The sequence below is a fragment of the Engystomops pustulosus genome, chromosome 1, assembly GCF_040894005.1.
Source record: "Engystomops pustulosus chromosome 1, aEngPut4.maternal, whole genome shotgun sequence".
Classification (NCBI taxonomy): domain Eukaryota; kingdom Metazoa; phylum Chordata; class Amphibia; order Anura; family Leptodactylidae; genus Engystomops; species Engystomops pustulosus.
Window position 1 is genome coordinate 106,202,468 of NC_092411.1, and position 22,516 is coordinate 106,224,983.

At 39.7% G+C, this 22,516-nt stretch overlaps 1 protein-coding gene across 4 annotated transcripts; it reads left to right on the forward strand.

Annotated features, from left to right (window-relative positions):
- Nucleotides 1-1,820: 1,820 nt before the first annotated feature.
- Nucleotides 1,821-20,955, forward strand: LOC140130243 (hippocampus abundant transcript-like protein 1). Of its 4 annotated transcripts, none has more exons than XM_072150800.1 (12): nt 1,821-1,839; nt 4,048-4,143; nt 4,641-4,703; nt 12,518-12,645; nt 12,756-12,870; nt 14,417-14,635; nt 15,760-15,873; nt 16,008-16,079; nt 16,537-16,649; nt 17,568-17,665; nt 17,763-17,923; nt 18,748-20,955. In XM_072150800.1, the coding sequence occupies exons 2-12, from the start codon at nt 4,135-4,137 to the stop codon at nt 18,955-18,957; spliced, it is 1,302 nt and encodes a 433-aa protein (XP_072006901.1). In that variant the 5' UTR covers nt 1,821-1,839; nt 4,048-4,134; the 3' UTR covers nt 18,958-20,955. The 4 variants fall into 4 exon arrangements, with proteins under 4 accessions (XP_072006901.1, XP_072006900.1, XP_072006902.1 ...); XM_072150799.1 differs by lacking the exon at nt 1,821-1,839 and adding an exon at nt 2,086-2,104; XM_072150801.1 differs by lacking the exons at nt 1,821-1,839; nt 4,048-4,143; nt 4,641-4,703 and adding an exon at nt 8,148-8,229.
- Nucleotides 20,956-22,516: the final 1,561 nt, after the last annotated feature.

Here is a 22,516-nt window from a genome sequence, read left to right on the forward strand (position 1 = left end):
CATGGCCTCTTCCGTTCTAAAATCAAATTTTTTTTTAAATTATGCTATTGAACCAGAAGGGCTCTGTTTAGTGTTATCAGAGCCCCTTCGTTCTGTAACTTCACCGGCTGTTACAGTGTGCAAAAATCACTCCCTCCTCCCACTGTGTGCTCAAACTTCCTCTGCTCTGGGAACACCCCCTGCAGCCTCTTTCAGGCTCATTAGCATAATTATAAAAGTTGATTTGAGAAGGAAGGAGGCTATGGATAACAAATATAATAAGATTAACACAGTCACGGTGCCTGGGACTATGAGTAAGTGCCTCAGGTTTATCCATGTCTGGTTTTGATGTTAGATTTCCTTTGAGGATGTGGATGTCGCCTCTTTCCATCTGCATTTCCTGAATCATGACAGTATTTTTATAAATCTGAACACATAGACTCTGAGGGAGATTTATCTGAAGTCTTTTAGAGCAGAACTGTTCTAGTTCAACCAATCAGAGCTCTGCTTTCATTTTTGCACGGCTTCTAATAAAATTAGAGCTCAGCTCAGATTGGTTTCCATGGGCAACTAGAAAAGTTTTACCTCAGAAACTTGTGATAAATCTCCCCCTCTGTTTCCAGTACCAGGACAGTCACCTGTGTCTGCCCATGCTGTTAATGTCTGAACTCCATTCTCCATTCTGATTCTCCGTCAGTTCTTTGTCTCATCTTCTCTGAAGCACAGAAAAGGCAAACCAGGGTGGAGGGATAAAAGGAAGGGTGGAGTGTATGTGTGGAGGAAATACATTCTCCATACTATTGTCTGAGTATGGTCCCTCAGGAATCACTCTACTTCATATTCTATTATGTGCTCATTCCGAGACTTCAAGTAATATTTCTATTCATTTTTTTGTACTTCAGTCAATTTTAATTCTTTTTTTTTTTTTTTTGTCAGTCGTTATAGTCACTTACTTCTGTGAAAGGGGATCTGTCAGCTCTAAAATGACTGGCCATGTGTGTAAAACAGATGGCCTGAAAGTGGAAAGATTTTTTTTCTGATTTATTTGCAAATCAAGATTCACCATGAGTGTGAGGTCCACCTGAAAATTTTGAATCCGGGTCCAAATCCACTACGGAGTTTTACATTTTTGACTGGCATGCCCTATATTTGAGACCGCACGTGTCCAAAATAATTCTGTTTTCCGTGAGTGGCCTCCCTTGCTTGAGCAGTGTAAGCAATGTCCCAGTATAACTTGTATCACAGAGTTGCCTGCCAGCCCAGGAAACCGCTGTAATCCACTTAGGTACACGGCTATAGTAGTACCACAAGCCGTCAGCTTTTATATTGCAGTGCTATACAAAGGTCTCTACATTTTTTTGTATAGCTTTTTTTTTTTTTTTTCCTCATAATAAAATAGATCTGCTATAGAAAGTGTCCAGAAATGTCTATTGTGTATAGAGATGTAGCTGTCTGAAAAGTGTCTCTTTACGTAAAATGAGTGCCTCTAGTAAGGGATTATTTACTGCAATTGTTGCCTGTTCTGCTAAATCCATTTTTAGGTGATTTGCTTTTCTCTGATTTTAACTTTGTATAGGATACCCAGCTGTCTCTAGCACGCAGGTACATGGTCTATAAATGCTTTCTCATTGATGTGATGTTAGAAAGGTCAGAGCTGTAACGCATTTCACGGCGAGATGCTGGGTGACGTACGTATATTTTGTGCATATCTCTAGTGTTGACAGAGCTCAGCATAGCTTACACAGGCTGCCAGTTTTGTAGGTCACAATTGCTGCTTAGCAACAAACCACGTCACCACTGCTAATTCTTGGCACCAGCTCAGATGTCGCACAAAGAAGAAAAAAAAATATGTGACTATGAGTATGATGTCGCTGGTCTTGTACACTGAGTGTTGTGTGACGTTTTATTGTTTATGAAGGCCACACAGTCATGCAAGTTGTATATGTTTTTCACACATCCAACATATTTGGAATGTACCATCAAAAAAAAAAAAAAAAATCACATATTTCCGAAGAAGAAAAAAAAGAATTACAGTAATTCTGTCCACATGAAACACATTTACAAATATGAACACTAGAAGAAGAATAGCCACAATAGCCTGCTTTGTTGTATAGACTGGGGGATGGTGAGCGGAGTGATCTTATTAATATTAGTATAGGAAAGCAGAAACTAGTAGACGGTATGGGTTCTGTTAACCAAAATGAGTTACGGTATTTAGATTAAAAAATGTTCAGTGCACAACAAAACTGAAACTTAATAGACAATGGTTTACTGTAAACTTTTAGTGGATGTGGCAATATGAAAATGATTAGTAAACCATCGTTATGATCATATAAATGCACCACTGATGAGAGATACATTTTGTACAAAAGTCATAATTATGTACCACTAACATCGCATGGATTTCAAGTATGATGATTAGTAGCATTCTGGAAATCATGGTGTTGTCCGCATCAGCAGAGCTTCTTTATTCTGCTGCAGCTAAAAGGATTTTGATTTGTTGGCATCAAGATCTCTGAACTGTTCGTATATATTTGGCTACATTGACACACATGTATGGGGGACGTTTATACGGCCGATATACGTCCCCCATACACTTCTATGGGCTCACGGCACCGTCCGGGAGCGGTACGGTGCAGCACAGGTACCGCTCCGTAGCCCGTAGGACATGTGTATTACAGCGCCGTGCACTGTATATTCCTGTGGAGAGGGGCGGGGGTGATCTGCGCTCATTCCCTGCTTCTCTCCGCAGCGCTGAGGTATGCATACATCGTGTGAATGTAGCCTAAGGTAGTTGATTTCATAACAGTGTTATTACAGGCAGTCCCCGGGTTACATACAAGATGGGGTCTGTAGGTTTGTTCTTAAGTTGAATTTGTATGTAAGTCAGTTGTTAGTGAGGTGGGCAGCATACCCAGACCACTTTTTGGATATCCTCCATTTAACATCCATTGTAATTGTAATTTTAATATATTAATGAAATAAAAAACTATATGTAATTTTATTGGAGAATTGTTTGACTCCTTATTTTTTTGTGGTATATAATGTATTTGGGAGTAATTCCGTAATTTAAGGGTGGAGGGCTTGATGCCCGGTCCCATTATGTAGCAAAATGAAGATGTGGTTTCTACATACAAGATGGGGTCTGTAGGTTTGTTCTTAAGTTGAATTTGTATGTAAGTCAGAACTGTATATTTTATTATTGTAATCCCAGCCAGAACTTTTTTGGTCTCTGTGACAATTGGATTTTAAAATTGTTGGGTTGTCATAAGAACCAGGAGTAACACTAAAGCTTCATTACAGACACCTGTGATAACTGTTACAGTTGATCATTGTAGCCTAGGACTAAAGTACAATAAATTACCAATATCCAGAGGTCCGTTTGTAACTAGGGGTCGTATGTAAGTTGAGTGTTCTTAAGTAGGGGACCGCCTGTATATGAATGCCTACATAAGACTGAGTAAAAACCCCATACTTGAGTATACAATCTTGCATGAATCTGCTCTGTCTCTTAATAGAGATCAGAGATGGGGTATCACCTACTGGAGATTGCAGTTATCGTTTACATTTTGTTGAATTTCCGCTGCTCTAACGTGCAGTTAACCTACTAAGTGTCCTCCATAGGAAAGAAATTGTGCGTCTCTAATATTTCCCTCCTGAGCGAAGCTTAAGAAACCAAGAAAAAGGGAAACCTACAACACTGACCATATTACTGATATAATAAGGGCATGATTGCCTGATTGTAGGGACCCACAATGACCACTAGCAGAAGTCCCTATTCTTAATGTATGATTGTTACTCCGTAGAAACAGTTAAAGAAAATAAACCTTTTATATAAACGTGAATTTTCTGATGTAAGGGCTTTTATTTATTTTTGAACTTTTAGTCTTATCTCGCCGTTTAAGCATAGTTTATTTAGGTATTAGTGTACAGCTGCCAAGAGGCTATCCTGATGTTATTTATTTTACTTGTGATACTATAGATCACAACATCCATTTAATGCAGATGTCATTCATGTGTGTTTTAATGCCTTTATAAATTCATTAATATTCTTCTCTTTTTACACAGCAACAAGGAATTGGAAGGCCGAGTGTATATCATGCTGTGGTGGTCATCTTTCTAGAATTTTTTGCATGGGGCCTGTTAACAACTCCAATGCTAGTAGTGAGTATTACCACAGAACCCACTGTATTTGTGCCTTTATTTTTTTTGTTTCAGTTATCCATGACCTGACTGTACGTTTTCATGAGACAAACCATATAAACATCAAAGTTTTCCATTACATATTTTCTAAATAAATTCCTCAAGGTTTCCTAGATCTTTGCTTGTCAACATTGAACAGAAAGCTGGATTGTTTACATCCTGTGGATAAACACCGGTCTCTGGTCATGTGATGTCACACAAGTGCACATCTTGTTATAATCGGAGTAATCCGAGCTATGTGATGTATAGCTAGCTGTGCAGAAGTAAAGAATGAAACTTCCTACTGAATGACAGCAAGCAGAGATCTAGAAGCTCTCTTGATTAATCGATACAGAAATTATATTTGAAAATTGCATAACTTCATTCCAAGAACAGTGTAAATTATTTATTAACAGTTGACAAACCTCTTTAAGCTCTTCAGATCGGTCTTGTCTCATATGTTTGTTTTTTTTGTGTAGGTGTTACATGAGACTTTTCCCCAACATACCTTTCTTATGAATGGTCTCATTCAAGGAGTCAAGGTAAGAGAACTTCTGACCTTGAGACTTTTTGTGGAATATTTCTTTATGCAATCATCAGACTTTGCGATTAAATAGTCAAAGGTGATGGGAAGGTTTAATTAATAGCTGCTATTTAATTCTGACAAACTGCTAGTTACGTGTAAGGCCTCATTCCCACGACTATTGGGGGACGTATATCCGGCCGACGTATATATGTCCCCCATTGGCCGGCAATGGTGCAGGCGGAGTGGTATGGTGCAGCACACGTGCGGCACCACACCACTCCGTACCCGGGAGAAAGATGGGACATGTCCTATCTTTCTCCGGAATACAGCGCCATGTTTCTCTATGGAGAGGGGTGAGGGTGAGCAGCGCCGATGTGTGCCGCTGTGCTATGGTACGTACATGTGAACATAGCTTAAGGTTAGCTTGAAGCTTTCTGACCTTTGCTTGCATTTCTTTGCGGTCTTCTGAGTTGTCAAAATTATGTAAATATTTATTGTGTAAATACTTCAATTTCTTAAACTTACTCATGTGCTGACAGACTCCACCTCTTCTTCTGTCTCCTCAGAAACAATTAAGACTAATTGTAGTAGTAACAAAAGATATTGTTGCTAACTGCCAGCACCCACCATGGGTGTTAGTGGTGGGTGTTTGCTGCAAAATGCCACACCTACCTTGTATGGAGAGGGTTCAGCCCATGAGCACTCTCTATACAGCTGACCTGACACTGCACTTTATTATTGTGGTTGCAATTACTGGCGCTTTGCTGCAAATTTGTTGTTAATTCAGGAACCTCATAAATCTCCCCCAATGTCTTTATAGTGTATGTAAACTTTTGAAGCTTATATCTTGCTTCTCTTAGTGGCGGCTCCAGTTCTCTTCACTGGTGCATCAGGGTGACACCACTGACATCCATCAGCCAGTAAGGCCCGTGATTGGTAGTGACAGTGTCATTCGGTGACGTTGCAACTTGGCTTGCTGAGGAGAACTGAAGGAGGACGAGTATATGTGCCACCTGAAAACCTTTATTCTCCCTTTTTAACTGTTTTATACAGCTTTAACTTGGCTTTAACTTTGTATCTCCAATTTAGGGACTTAATATTTGCAGACACCATTAATGAAATCGCATATATTACACCATTGTAAACCATGCACATTTATGTCTGTCTTTGTACATTGACTTATGTTTATCTTGGCTAGTGCATAGCCTTGTTATCTCCACCTACTCTTTATTTTGTTTTTTTTTTGGACACCCTACATAGAATTTCTCCATTTATAATCAGGAATCATCAACTGGCAAATGTGTTTAGATTATTTTAGTCATATTTGGATGACTATGCAACTGCAGTCCTTTAATTTTATCAATGCCCTATTGCTTTTCCTTTCGTGTATTGTTTTAGGTTACATGGCCACATTAGTTGCACAACTCTCGCAGTCTATTCACTTGTTGTTATATCTCTATTTAATTATTTTCCTGTAATTTTCCTGACTTTATGTGATGAAAGTTGCCAGGTCTAGGCTTACCATGTGTGCTTTCCTGGCTTCTTTGCTAGTTCTATCTCTATTTCTGTATTGTGTAAAGCTGTAGCTATATACATAATTTCTTCCTTCATCCAGTTTCCTCTCGCGCTACACTGAGCTTCAGAGCTGTAACCAGTTAAGTAGGCCAAGCCAAGGGAAGGTTTTGGCACACTGCGTATAGCACTCTTACTAAGTCCACCGCAAGGAATTAGTACTTTCTCCCAGTGTTATAATTTAGAGGATTACATTTTCTAGCATTCCTGTGATGGGAACAACTTAAACTGTGTCCGTCTTTTGGAACTATATTACATAAGGTCGCAGGTCAGCAGCAGCTGTAGAGCCACGTGCTTCTCCCCTCCCTTTTATAAAGCTAGAATAGACCAACAGATGTTGTCTCTGGGATCTGTTCCATGTCATTCTTGATTGTTTAGTCCTAAGCATTACTGATCAGGAAAAATGTACTAGTGTTTCTCATGTCCTATAGACTTTTTTTTTTTTTTTTTTTTTTTTTGTTCCATGTGTGGATTTGTATGAAATTGCTTTTCTTTCAGTTCTACCCACTTAACTATAATGCATGCTACAACCACTTAGGATTATAGCTGATTTTTTTTTGTATGTTATAGCTCTAAAAATGCTCTCCATCAAATGTACTCAGATCATGTTCCTGGATCATATCCTCCTAATCCAATCCAAATGGTGAAATGCTGGTTAATATTCAGCAGGAGGCTTAAGAGAGTTCATCAATATAGCCTGTAGGATACGTTTTCAAGATCAGATCCTAGGGTGTCTGACATTCACACCTGCCTCTGATGCCACAATAACAGGGCACACGTGTGATGTCTTGCTTTGTTCTGTGTAGCTGCTGGTGCAGGTGACCTCTGTTGAGCTTCCATACATCAGAATAGATTAGCTGCATTTCCCAGTTCGAGCCATACCCATAATTGAAGCAGGAGATCTGTGTGTCAGGAATAATTTCATCAGGAGGGATCTGAGTCTTGAACCACCAACAATCCAATGGATCAGTCATCAGTATCGTAAAGGAGGAATTTAGTCTATAGGACATGTTTAGGGGTAGAATACCACTTAGAACTTGTACGTGTGCATCGGCGGCCACCAATTTCAGCATTGCTTTTGTTAGCTCTTCACAGCCATTGCCAGCTGGTTTGGAGGTGTTGTCGGTCATAGGACCCAGGTGACCGAGAACAGGTGACCCTAGCACAGGTGTTGGTGATCAGGTGGAAGTGTGAGTCAGTGCTGGTTAAGTAAGATTTATTTTTTCTTCCTTTGGCTTGATCCACCCAGTGTGGTTTCCACAATTGCATGAAAACCCCTTAAGCTCCACTACCACATCTGTTTTTGGTATATGCTTCTTACCTTGAGACCCCAAAATGCTGATATTATTGGCTATTCTCATAGAATAGGCCAAATGCTGGTTTATGAAAAGTTATGTTGGACATATTGGCCCCTCTCCTTTATAACAATGGCACAAATCTCTCTGGTTTTTTTTTCTGGAATTAATAATCTCTAGGGGTGTGGCGCCTGGTGAATGGAAGAAAGTCCCTCTAATGTGCCCCAGACTAGGACTTCCCCATCCTGTTAGATGTTCTTGAAGTTTAATAGGTCTGAATGGAGCACTGGAGTAGATTCATTCTATGGGACGTTTAAATATTAAATAGGACAGATTCACTGTTAGGCTTGGTTCACACCTCGTTTTTGCAATACTCTGTAAGGACATGTCGGGAGGATTCCAATGTGCCCTTACAACGTATAACGCAGACGTATCCCACTGCCTATACATGCCTATACAGTGGGATATGGGGGTAGGAGTATACATCGGCAGCAGTCAGTGATTGGCTGCTGCAGAAGAACGTAGTGTTCTCCCAGTGATGTCACTGTCCTAATATGGAATGTGACATCACCGGGTCCTCCCTCCTGCCGAGCGATGTATGCAGGTTAGGGGGGAGAGATGTAATACGCTGCATCCGCTCCCCTTAGCAGTCCATTGCCTCTGATTCATGATGTGGTGAGTACCAGCCCTGCTTCACGTCATTTGAGTACAGGAAAATAGAGCAGTAGTCAGGCTGGTACTTGCATGATAATAAATCACCATGATGCAGTCTGGGAAATCTGGATCCCACAGGGGAGGAGGTCTCCTGAAAAAGATGTCACTGATGCACACAGAATAGCTATGTGTAGTTTCATAGCCTTCAAGGGTTTAATCAAAAGACTTGAGTCAATCAAGTTTTTATTACATTTTCTTTTGTATAGATAATTAGCATTTTTGAGAAACGTGTTTTAAATCTCCGGTACTAATGCAATACAGTGGGAGCATGTTTTTCTACAATTTTCTAAATTTGCATTTGTAAGAAGAGTGGATTACATACTGTATAGCATTAATAGGGCTGTTTGGATACACTTCTTTTAATATTGTGACAGCTTGATGGTGGGCGCTATAGTGGGAGCCAGTTGGCTTCCACAGTCATGATCATTTATATGTACACCCTTTAATTTATGTATTGGAAACGTCTTGTGAAATTGTAGACTTGCTGTCAGCCGCTCTGTTCTGGTTGGCATGACAGATTTGGTTTTGTGTGGAAGAAAATGCTTATTTTTAATCTTTTACAATTTTTTTTTTTCATCAACTTGTTGAATGTTTTCCTCACCCTATGGGGGAAATTGCTTGATAAGTATTAAAAAAAGGGTATCTTAAGGAATAGGACAGGTCAGTAAAGACTGGATATGGTGTTGCCAGTAAAATAATGTCTGACTTCTTGCCCTTCTGCCCTTAGTTTCTGCTGACTGAGTTTGGTGATGGACATGGATTTACTTGCATAGTTAACTGGCTGTGTGGTATCTGCAGTTGGTGCACACTGCTGTAAAGACCATTACTTGTAAATGTATATCTTTAGTTCCTTGGCAGACCTATGTGTCTCCATGGTTGCAGACCACAAAGAAACCCTGGATCTCCAAACATTTGCCCTTTGTCCTATCCCCATCTACTTGATACAGTACATTTAGTAGATTAACAAGATCTAGGGAACATGCGGTTATGACTGTAGGATCAGACTACACAGGGTTGATTTGTAGTCTGTTGCCATGGAGACTCATAAGTTTGCTTAGAAAATGTGGCAAAAAAGTAGGTAACTTTAATGAAGACTCTTTGAAATTTTGCTTCATTTTTCACTTTAGATGCTTTGGAACAATACAAAAAAACTGGTTGCATGGTGGACATAGCCTGTAAGACACTCCCTCATTGGCTGAGTTGGTAATAGAAGTGTGGTGATGTCATCATTCTCCTCCTATTACTGCCCAGGGTCAGGAGCTGTCAAGTTTACACGCTGTAGGAACACTACACAGGAGCAGCCAGGTAATGTGATGATGCACTGTCACACCACTGTGGGGCCATCCAGGTAGCCAGAAGATTTATTCATTTACTGGTGGCTTACATTGATCGTTATACACTCACCGGCCACTTTATTAGGTACACCTGCCCAACAGCTCGTTAACAATTGATTTCTATTCAGCCAATCACATGGCAGCAACTCAGTGCATTTAGGCATGTAGACATGGTCAAGACAATCTCCTGCAGTTCAAACCGAGCATTAGTATGGGGAAGAAAGGTGATTTGCGTGCCTTTGAACGTGGCATGGTTGTTGGTGCCAGAAGGGCTGGTCTGAGTATTTCAGAAACTGCTGATCTACTGGGATTTTCACGCACAACCATCTCTAAGGTTTACAAAGAATGGTCCGAAAAAGAAAAAAACATCCAGTGAGCGGCAGTTCTGTGGGCGGAAATGCCTTGTTGAGGTCAGAGGAGAATGGGCAGACTGGTTTGAGCTGATAGAAAGGCAACAGTGACTCAAATCGTCACCCGTTACAACCAAGGTAGGCAGAAGAGCATCTCTGAACGCACAGTACGTCGAACTTTGAGGCAGATGGGCTACAGCAGCAGAAGACCACACCGGGTGCCACTCCTTTCAGCTAAGAACAGGAAACTGAGGCTACAATTTGCACAAGCTCATCGAAATTGGACAGTAGAAGATTGGAAAAACATTGCCTGGTCTGATAAGTCTCGATTTCTGCTGCAACATTCGGGTGGTAGGGTCAGAATTTGGCGTCAACAACATGAAAGCATGGATCCATCCTGCCTTGTATCAACGGTTCAGGCTGGTGGTGGTGGTGTCATGGTGTGGGGAATATTTTCTTGGCACTCTTTGGGCCCCTAGGTACAAATTGAGCATCGTTGCAACGCCACAGCCTACCTGAGTATTGTTGCTGACCATGTCCATCCCTTTATGACCACAATGTACCCAACATCTGATGGCTACTTTCAGCAGGATAATGCGCCATGTCATAAAGCTGGAATCAACTCAGACTGGTTTCTTGAACATGACAATGAGGTCACTGTACTCAAATGGCCTCCACAGTCGCCAGATCTCAATCCAGTAGAGCAGTGATGGCAAACCTTTTAGAGACCGAGTGCCCAAACTACAACAAAGACCCGCTTATTTATCGCAAAGTGCCAACAGAAATGTAATTTGTGATTTATACTCCCTTCTCTGTCACAGTTTTCATTGATACCAGCCCCTGAGGACACCAATAAAGCAGAAAATAGTCCCAGGTAGTGCTGTCACTTTAAAATAGCTCTGTGCACAGCAAGTCCTGGGCTGTCTGGGACTGCAGGAAGATACCTGGAGTCATCTCTGGTGATGGCCTGAGTGCCCACAGAAAGGGCTCTGAGTGCCACCTCTGGCACCAGTGCCATAGGTTAGCCATCACTGCAGTAGAGCATCTTTGGGATGTGGTGGAACGGGAGATTTGCATCATGGATGTGCAGCCGACAAATCTGTGGCAACTGTGTGATGCCATCATGTCAATATGGACCAAAATCTTTGAGGAATACTTCCAGCACCTTGTTGAATCTATACCACGAAGAATTGAGGCAGTTCTGAAGGCAAAAGGGGGTCCAACCCGTTACTAGCATGGTGTACCTAATAAAGTGGCCGGTGAGTGTATATTGTCATCATCTTCTTGTCATTACAAGAAGCGTTTGTGGTTTTACATTGGAATATTTTGGTCAGGGATTTTGGATCATTATTTGTGGCCAAATTCTGGAGTGGATCCTACAGTAAGTCTGATGAAAAGATTTATTCATCACTTGTATTTACTGATTTATTCATTTAATTTCTTTGGCTTCGAAATACAAACTGTAATATTAAGCAGAATACTTATCGTTTAAAAGAGATGGACACAAAAAGTTGTTGTTGCTTTTTAATGCAGAATCGGGAGCTACAAGTCCTTCCTTTATATTTTCTTATTCCCTGTTCTTTCCGACTCTTGGCTCAGAATAACGCACCGAAAACTGCATAAAAACAAAAATAGTATAATATTTTCTTTATACATAGAGTAATTATTTTATATTTTATTATACAAATTTATACTTGTGTTTGTCTTGGGTCTGAGTCTACATAAATCATACGATCTACTTCAGTAGCAGGTGAATTATTTTGGGATCACATTTGACCCTTTTAATGACACAAGAACACTTTGACAGACTTCTATAGAAATCAAACTAAAAACATTAGCTGCCAGGAGCTAAATTCTGTCCACACAGGGATTTCTCTAACCCTGTCACTTGTAATCTGATGCATTTGTCCTGCAAGTTCACCTATCTATATAACTATATATACAATTTCCAGATTAGAACCTGCTGTAGGTCCAGATTGTGCTGTACAATGTTTTTTTTTTCCACTTTTTTTTTGTATACTAATAGGATTTCCTTTAAAGGAATTTCTGAAACATTTGAACATTGCGCTATACAAATAAAGGATTTCTTGTTATTAATTATTAATTTGTTGTTCAATACTACTTTTAGTGTCTATATATACACACACAGTTAAAAGCTATCTGTTTTAGTTAGTAGAGCCTTGGCCATCTCTGTACAATCCCATACACACATTGCTGAAAAAAATGATCCACAACAAAGAAGTGACATGAAATCAACATTTGTGATTGTAAGGTTGGACTCCTATGTCCAACTGTGTCAAAATAGCAGCATTATCTGCATTGGAAACAGGACATATGTAGACTTGTGGCTTATGCCTTGATGACATCCCAATTCTTGTTTCTTGCCACATCTACTGGGGAAAGGGGGGGGGGGGATTTGCAACAGAACACCTACATACACATTAGTTGAATGGCAGCCAAACCTGCTGACCATCCAATGTGAAGAAGTCGTCCTTGGAGGCTGCTAGGTTTTTCTGTTCTGCATAAACTTTAGGTTCATATGTTTATCTGTGTCTTCTCTTTCAGGGTTTCCTGTCATTCATGTGTGCTCCGCTCATTGGTGCTTTATCAGATGTATATGGGAGAAAGTCCTTCCTGCTTATTACAGTTTTCTTTACCTGTGCCCCTATCCCTTTAATGAGGATAAGTCCATGGTAAGTGAACAGCAATAAATCCCTTACACCACTGTGTACTGTATTTATCAGTGAAGAGATAATGTAAGTTATTGCAGTTCATGTGATGTGTGTCCCTTTCTCTCCTACAGGTGGTATTTTGCTATGATATCGGTGTCTGGAGCATTCTCTGTTACATTCTCTGTGATTTTTGCCTATGTTGCAGACATAACACAGGAACATGAAAGAAGCACAGCGTATGGATTGGTGAGTGAAACAGAATAAAATGATCATTTACTTTCTGCTGGTTTTATTTCCTGCATTATGTGATTATATTGTAACTTCCGCAAAGAGTAGAGGACATGCAGTATATAGGGCTTAAACGCATGACCAGGCACTGGCCGGATTTCATGGACCAAACGAATCCTGGTCGTGTGTTTTAACCCCATCTTGCGTGCCTTCTACTCTTCCAAGAAGTTACAAAAGAATCACAAAATGCAAGAACTAAAACAACCATGTGAAATCCTGCAATTACATGCTTCCTCATTCAAATAGACCAACCATGGTCGTCTATTTGAGCCCTAAGTTTAAGTGCATATCCTAGGGCAGTGGTGGCGAACCTATGGCACGGGTGCCAGAGGCGGCACTCAAAGCCCTTTTTGGGGGCACCTGGGCCATGGCCCCAGCACACCAGGCAAGACTCAAAGAATCTTCCTGCAGTTCCAAGCAACTTAAAAGATGCTGCTTTCAGTCGTATTTTGATACTGACTTCGCTACTTGGGACTGTAGGAAGAGGGTGAATTAGACAGGGTCGAATAATTTTTGGAGGGCCTCCTGCTGGCCCCACGATTTTCTGTATACAGAGGGAAACTGGAAAGAAGATAAAATGATGAAAATTTACCATCTTTCTACTGTTGCTGTCCTCAGGAGGCCAATATGTTTGAAAGTTGTTGAACAGGGAGCAATAAGTTACTGCTTTAATTTTTGGTTGGCACCTCGCGATAAATAAGCGGGGTTTTGGGTTGCAGTTTGGGCACTCGGCCTCTAAAAGGGTCGTCGTCGCTGTCCTAGGGTGTGTTCATATGTTTCTGGATCTATGTAGATCTTGGAAATTTTTATAACTGTAAATAAGCAAATTGTTTATTATGTTTGTTTGTAATTTTTCTGCATGTGCCTAAAGCATTTTTACATAATGATTCATAACAAACACATTTTTCTCAGATATGCAATTTATGTTCCTGTTATGATCAATACTAAAGATTATCTGCCTGAAAAGAAGGTTTTACTTCTTTTTTTTTTTTTTTTTCTTTTTGGGCGCAAATTGAGAAGTGTTGCTCTAGGTGTATTCTGTTCATGGTGTCATCTCCAGTAATAGGTGCCCTAGCAGCACATATGCACAAAAACTTGTGAAAAGGAGACCCACACTTTGAAAGCCTGAGTCTAGTAAAAGTTAAACGGCTATTTATTCGCCCATTTTTAATCAGTATTGAATAAATAAATAATGGTTTGTATCATTTTTAGACTGTAGACCCCTGAGATTGATCTGAGCCCTAGGGCAGGGGACAGTTTTCATGCTTTACTGTTGCAGAAAGATCAAAGGAATTGGTTCAGCTGGGGCTCTCTTTGCAACAAGTTGTTAAATTCGACTGAGAGGGGAGAGAATAGCTGATATAGTGGAATTCTGCGTTTTCACAGTCTTTATTACTAATATGAGACGACATAGTTATATATCCTCCATAAACTAAGCTGTAAGAGTTGTCTTCATTGAGGTTTTTACTTTTTTGTACACTTCTTATGTCTTTCTTTTTTACAGGTTTCTGCTACATTTGCAGCAAGTTTGGTTACAAGTCCAGCAATCGGTGCTTACATCTCCACATTTTACGGCGATAACTTAGTTGTTCTTCTGGCCACCGTAGTGGCACTGCTGGATATCTGCTTTATTTTATTGGTTGTGCCAGAATCTCTGAGGGACAAAATGAGGCCTAACTTCTGGGGAGCACAGATTTCCTGGGAACAAGCTGACCCATTTTCTGTAAGATTTGCTTAGTTTTATGCTTCTTCTGTATACTAAGCTAAGTACTTATACACATGATTTTTAGATCTAAACTATACAATAGTGTGAGCTTTAGGAAGTTTCCAGAGTCTTTTTGGAAATTGTCATTGGTGAGCAGGTATCATACTTCACCTCTCTGTAGAGCAGCACAAAAGCCTCCAGGCCTGATCAGCATTGTTTTAAACAACTCTGCAATATACTGTCATGTAGTTCAATATATTAGGAATACAGTAAGTCCAGTCGACATATGGTCCTTTATTTCCCTATATTATAGACAAAGCATTCTGTGATTTATTTGGTTACCTATTCCTCTCCTTGTGTGCAGTAGAAAGGATGCCGCAGAAGTCTTTTTATATTAGTAGTACTTGTGTACATCAGCCTATTAGTGGAATCTTTCTCTACTTCCAGCATCTAAGAGATGGTCTGTACATTAGGATTCTAACTCCTCAGTCAGGAAAAAGCTCTTCACCACTAATTGTGTGCAACTGGATAAATCTGTAGCAGTTCTAGACTAGTATTATCAAGCTCTGCACTGTCAAAGCCTGCGACACATTAATTAATTCCCCCATTGAGTGTATAGGGAGAATGTGATGTTACCCCTTCTTTATCCTAACACATGTCATCTGCGGTGCTGTATACACATCACAGTCTTTTTATAATAGTCTGTATGTTCAGTTCTTCAGTTGTCCAAATCTCTGTTTGTTGCGAGTATAAGGAAATTTTTAGTTTACATCAATTCCACAGTGCTAATACAGCTCCTACCAGGTACTTCTCCATGTCTTCCAGGCCTGAATTTAAATAACATGTGCATAAGGGTTGCCCATGGAGCTTTGAATGACTATAGGCTGGTAATCAATGTGCCTGCCCTCATGAGATCACAGCTTCTTCCATGGAATTAACTTCATCTGAGACTGTGAGGGTCCTGTTACCATTGAATATGTGCAATGGTTCATAACCAACCTTCTATGTAGGTCATATCTGTAGCTTCTGTAAGAAAAACCTGGAATTTTCTCTTGTCACACTGTTAGATGTCCATTGTGATCTGATATGTTATAAAAGGATTCTTTGATATTATTCTAAATCTCATTTCCTTTTTCTTTCAGTCACTCAAAAAGATTGGGAAAGACACCACAGTACTTCTCATATGTATCACAGTTTTCTTTTCCTATTTGCCGGAAGCAGGGCAATATTCTAGCTTTTTTCTTTATCTCAAGCAGGTAAGTCTGTTACTCGTTATACATAAATTACATAGAATTATTTTCTAAATGGTAAAATAAAGATAAAAATGTAATTAGTGTTTTTCCCTTATTAACACCATTGCTATATTTTTGTTTTGTAATTTTTGTTGCAGATCATTGGCTTCAACCAGGGCAGCATTGCAGCTTTCATAGCAGTGGTGGGGATTTTGTCTATTGTGGCTCAGGTATATACTTCCTTCTGATATGCAGCATCTACTCTAAACATCCTCCTATTATATACAACCACCAAAAGAACCAAAATAGATCAACATATTGGATGTATAAAAATAACAAAATATAATGGATGGAATGAATTGCAGGGCCAGGAGCTGAAAATACCACATAAAAATTATGTCTACTGAAAAAGTTTTTACTCTCTTCCCTTTCTGAACAAGGCGGTGTTCGCATCGTGAACACATTTAATAAATGTGCTATTTCCATAGCCTATTTCCTAGAGATTCTTTGGTTTACTGTGCTCTTCTATATTTAAAATTGCAGCAGACTATTTTCCACTTGGCAACTCGGCAAAAAAAAATCTGGTATCTCAAAAATTGGCCAAAATCAATGTGACCTGATCCTAGTTGTCAGTATTGCTTAAGTGGGTATATTTTTGTGAGTACTAAATATTCTATGCCTTTTCAGACTGTGTTCCTCAGCATACTAATGCGCTCCATCGGAAACAAAAATACTGTCCTCCTCGGACTTGGTTTTCAAATGTTCCAGCTGGCCTGGTATGGCTTTGGTTCACAGCCATGGTAAGTCCAGTCGGGGTTGCCTGGCACATTAGAAGCATTTACAAGTATTTCCACTGTTTGTTCATTATCATAATGAAAATACTACTTTTTAATGATGGAATTGTCTCTCTTGAGTTCACCTATATCAGGCGTATGAAGGATGGTGATAAAACTGATGATGCATATATAATAATATATGGATGCATATATCCAGTGTCGGAATAGCCCACTAGAGCTACAAGAAATGGCCTCCTGAGTGATTAAGCCCTTGACTCCTTTAGGCGAGGCTCACATTTTAATTACAGTTGTGTGTGAATTAGGCTTCTAAACGTAATTGGAATTGAACGTATGATCCTAGCCTTAAAGGAGTTTTTCTGGAATCTTGAAAAGCCTGCTGGGTGCGCAGACAGTATTGGCTACAAAACGTTTTCTTTTTAATCAGAATAAGCAAATATTTATAGGAAAGCTGCAAGGCAAGGCTCCATCATGCAAGTTAGTATTCCCTCATGACACACATGCTCAGAAAGATCAAATTGTATGTGTTCAGCGGAGGCCATTCGACTATGGGTGGCATCCTTCCACAGCCTCCACTGAATGTATGCTGTGGGTGATGTAACTCCCCGTTAGGGAGACTCCATTGACAACAACCTCCTTTTTGCAGATCAAGGTGCTGAACAGGAGGACGTATCTCATGTATAAGTGTGCTGTATTCTGCTGACCTACATTGTAAGGATACTTTAGGATTTCTCCTGACATGTCCTTTCAATGGAAATATGAACGCTTCCTTATAGGTATTTAATATTAACCTCCTGAGATATTCAGACCAGGCACTTTAGTGAGAGACGCTGCTAGATGTAGAAGTTATTCTTATTCCAGGTATATATAGTATGAGCTTCGTCATTGGCACTTCTTTCACAGTGTTTTTTGATTTCCTTCCAGGATGATGTGGGCAGCTGGTGCTGTAGCTGCAATGTCTAGTATCACATTCCCTGCTGTGAGTGCTCTGATTTCCCGGTGCGCTGAGTCAGATCAACAAGGTATGTTTTCTTACCATAAGCAGACATTTTTTACTTCTGTTCACTTATTTTCACATTTAAAAATATAACAAAAATGCTTGGTTTGTTACTAATGCAGGTGTAGCGCAAGGCATGGTGACCGGTATCCGAGGTTTATGCAACGGACTAGGCCCTGCACTGTATGGGTTTGTTTTCTTCCTATTCCATGTGGAGCTCGGAGGATTAGTGCCCGTTCCAAGTACAGATGATAAGACAACAAGTAAAGACACTGGTGAAGAGGTAAGCGGTGGAATGAGGATGAAATGATATGTAAATTGGTGATTACTAAATGCAAGGTGTTTTCTTAACCCAGTGTAAGAACAGCAATTTTGTTTCATAGTTGTAATAGGACGGGATGGGGTGGAAAAAGTGCCATTGTTTTTAAAAGGAAATCTATCGTAAAAAAAATAAAATAATCCTGAGATACGTGCTCACAGGCACTGTGACTGTCATAATCTTCTTATATATGTTATTCTTCCTCCTAAAATCAACCTTTAAAACACTTCTAATGAGCCAGAAGGGCTTTGGGGGCGTTACCTCTGTGCTCTGCTTTCATAGCCTGGAAGGAAGGAGGCCATGGATAACAAATATAAGAAGATTACCACAGTCATGGTGCCAGAACTGCACCTGATTTATCATGCTTGATTCTAATGGTAGATTTCTTTAAAGGATTAGGGGCACATTTATCATACGCTGGTCCTAAGCATGATGGCCTAGGCATATGATGGTGCCCCCTGCGGTCGACCTATCAGGAGGCTCTGGCCCAGCTACAGGCAGTGCGTGGAAAGACCCTGTGCTGGCCTACTGATCCGCATTGCACCCCCCTACCTTCACATCCCTCCACGCCCACTTGATGTGGAGGTAGCATAATGGGGGGAAATAGGCACGGTATTTAGGAGTACAAGCCTGAATAAATGTGCCACTTTGTTTTTATCGAGATTTTTATCTTAGTTTTTATGCTGGAGAGTATGAGTACAGCAAAATCAAATAAATTTTTTTACTTGGAAAATGCAGCTAAAATATGTGTTTTTTTTTTTTTTTTTTTTTCCCTTTTCGCTTACTAGGGGGCTGTTGTTCCTGGACCTCCATTTTTATTTGGAGCTATTGCAGTACTTCTGGCTTTCCTGGTTGCTTTGTTCATTCCAGAACACAGCAACCACTCCAAAAACTTGATTGGTGGAAAGCAGGGCATCAGTGGCAACAGTCAGACGAACAATGCAGATCGTGGGGGCAATGAAGACATCGAACCCTTGTTACAAGACACCAGTGTGTGACTCCCCTCAAAACTATCCCATGGCGTCACCTACAATTAGAATAAAGAGAATGTACCAAACTCTGCTGAAGAAAAAGGTCATTGCACAATAGCAACCCCAAATTATGGCATTGGATCTCCATGCAGATTTATGTTGACTACCATTCTTTTACGTATCACAATTCTTTTTTTTTTTTTTTTTCTTCTTTGTCTAAAATACAATTTTTTTTTTTCCCTATTCACTGCATGGGAGGTTGCATGTGTAGCAGAAATCTCCAGCAGTAAAGCAGCTAAAGGTTTGAGATTGTGTTTTTCTTTTAATGCTACCTCGAACCTTGTCATTGCATTTTATATTGACTGTTGACAAACAAGAAATCCCTAGATATTGCAGTGACAGGACATCTGAATGGTACCATATGCAAAGAGAAGACCGTGTTGTTACACACCCTACAGTGCCTGCTATTACATTTCTGTGTTGTCATTGTTTTTTGGTTTTTTTTGTGTGTGTAGGGGAAGGTGGGGGAGAAGACTTGGTTTTGCCTTTCTTGCTGCATTTTCGGAGTAACTTTGGTCTTCTGGAGAAACTCTGAAGTTATCAATAACTTGTTTACAGAGATGTTTAGTTCTACAATGAACAGAATGCTGCAGGAATTCCCAAACCACCACTCTCAAAACCAACCAACCAAGCATCCAAAAATTTTTAGACAAATGCTGCTAGGTCACCACGTAAGAATCTTGTGATTGTTAGTAAGACGTAGAACAGTAGGCCGGCTAAGAATAATGTCTTCAATATTGTGTCCTGAATCACTTTTATGGATTGGAATGAGCTGCCTCATTGTTGTATAAGGCAAGCATTTGCACAGAGAATTGTTCTATAAACCTGTAAATATAAAATGAATGGAAGGAAGAGTGGCGGGATGGATAAAAGTAGTTAGAGTATTTATATGGCAGCTTTCTCGTGTTACGTTTTCAGAACATGCAAGCAAAACTTCTCTTATGGGAATAAGCAAATAACCCTGATCGTTATTTTGTGACACACTAAAAAGCACTTAGGGATTGTCCGGAGGTTGAAAAATATGGCTGCTCTTTCATCTGTGTATGGTTTGTGCCAGTACTGCAGCTCATCCATATAGCGATGAATGGAGATTAGCTTTATACCATGCACTACCCATGGTCAGGAGAGGGGCTGTTTTTGGAAAAAAGCTGCCATTTTCTTCAACATCCAAACAACCAGTTTAAAGAATATTATTGGTACTGCTCAATACCAATGTGCATTGATCCGAAAGGTGCTTGGTCACATTTCTGTGCACTTTACCTATAATGGTAGTGTCTTGATTTAGCTTTCGTTTTGACAACATTCCTGACTTGGGGAGGCTTCCTATATGATTGCAGGTGGATGCTAATAGCTACCAGCATGTCTAGTCTCTTATTCTCGGTCCAGATATTTAAGGTCACCTCATTTATTACACCCCAGCCTTAACTGCTATGTAGAGTGCATTGGACACATATCATAGCCTTCATACACCAGACTCTTCCTACACTGCTTTGATGAAAGAGATATGCAGATTACCCTTTTCTTTATATAGCTCAATCTCTCGTTTTTTTTTGTTTCTTTTTACAAAATGTCACTTGCCGAAGATTGAGCGGTTGGAGAAAAATATACAGATGTACATGTATTTTTCTGAAACAAACATAGACCATTAAAAGTAAATAAACCATCATTAACAGAGCTCCGCTTTTAATGTTTTATATGTAGATATTTGTAAGAAACATTTTTCCCTACCGAGAGGCTGTGTATATCTTGTATTTATAACTGTAACAAGATTCTTGACTGAAAAATATATTGCTTTTATATAAAGGAATATCTATGACTGAAAATTGTTTTTTTTTTCTCTTACATAAGGTATATATTTTGTGATGTTTTTCCTTCAACAAAGATAACATACATTTTATAATATGCATTTGATTTTTATGTTAACTCTGATCATGATGCATAATAAACAAGGCATATTATACTCCTTTTCTGCTCTCTTTATCGCTTTAATTGATGTTTTATCCACCATAAATACTTTTACCAGTTTTTTTATGCAATCAAATCAATATTATCCACATTCTGTGAAACAAACCTGCTTGGGAAACTTATCTAACTCCCTCACTCCTCCCCAATCCCTGTCATGTGCATTGCGCACTTTGTGCGATACTTTCAAATGCCGAATGGTTCAATACTGAGATTCTGTCACTTGCAGTACAGGATGACTTCTACTGTACTAGTATCTGTCTGCCGGAGATTCTCCAGTGGAAAAATCAGGCAGGAAATCTTTTGTATAGAAATGTTCAGGAGCAGGGACCAAGTCATCAGGGAAATATCACCATCTGTCCTTATATGGGGTCTCTACATCTCCCGGGACTTCTCCAGACGCAAGGCTCTAAATTATGCAATTAAAAAAGTTTTTTCCCAGCCCAGGATTTGAACTCGCAACCTCCACACTCCACCTGCCATAGAGATACAGGACAGAGCCCCTATCCACTACTGGTTGTCTGTGGAAGGATTTTATGTAACCAAGAGCTTTACTGATACACTGTGACACAGGCTCTATGCACTTGTATATAGAGATGAATCTTATCAGAGATCTCTCTTTATATTATCACATTATTATTATTATACATCCGTGAAAAAAAAAAAAACAGACCCATAGGAAACAATGGGTCAGTTTGCCATCAGTAAAAAAAGGAGAGCAGACTAACCTGCCTAAATAAACCCTAAATTATACTATTTAGTACTGTTTTATTTGACCATTACCAGGACAACCCTTACAATACATATACCACAAGTCATAAAACACTAAAGCTGTCCTCGCAAATCACTGGTCGACCGGTACTGCTGTACACACAGCACACAGGCTGCTGCAGATGCAATTGGGTGTTGAAAAGAGATAATAACATATACTTTTCACAACCCGAGTGTTATTTGTTCTGAAGAACACTGGTACTCTTAAAGGAGGCTTACCGATAAAGCCAAAGCTTATGGCTTATGTTACATGCCGATACTTCAATTTATCTTTGCACATACTTAAGGACACCCGACTTACAGACAACCCATAGTTACAGACAGACCCCTCTGACCTCTGGGATTATAGTAAAGCATTCAGAAAGCTTCACCAGACTGCAATAATCAGCTGTAAGGTGTCTGTAATGAAGCTTTATTGATAATCCTTGGTCCCATTACAGCAAAAAATGTTTATACTTTTATAAATGTAAATAAATGTTTATACTTATACTTTTTTGTCTGGATCTACAATTATAAAATATACAGTTTCGACTTACATACAAATTTAAAGGGAAGCTGTCACCAGGAGACCCATTTTTAGTACTCACACAGAGCATAGTACATACACTGCCAAAGTGTTTTTGTATTAAAAATTGGTTTTACTGAAAAAAAGATGTTATATAGTACCTTTCATTAGCATCTGCTGTGTGACTAGGCAGTTGCCTATTGTGAGGGGCTGGAAAGGAGCAGTTCCCCCCCCCCACCCTTGGGGAACAGCTTCTCCATGTGACCTTTTCAAATATATGAAAACACC

Coding starts and splice junctions, on each gene's coding strand:
- LOC140130243 (XM_072150799.1), top strand. Junction 4,704..12,517: donor GTCTCATTCAAGGAGTCAAG/GTAAGAGAACTT, acceptor CTTCTCTTTCAG/GGTTTCCTGTCATTCATGTG. Junction 16,080..16,536: donor TTTTGTCTATTGTGGCTCAG/GTATATACTTCC, acceptor ATGCCTTTTCAG/ACTGTGTTCCTCAGCATACT.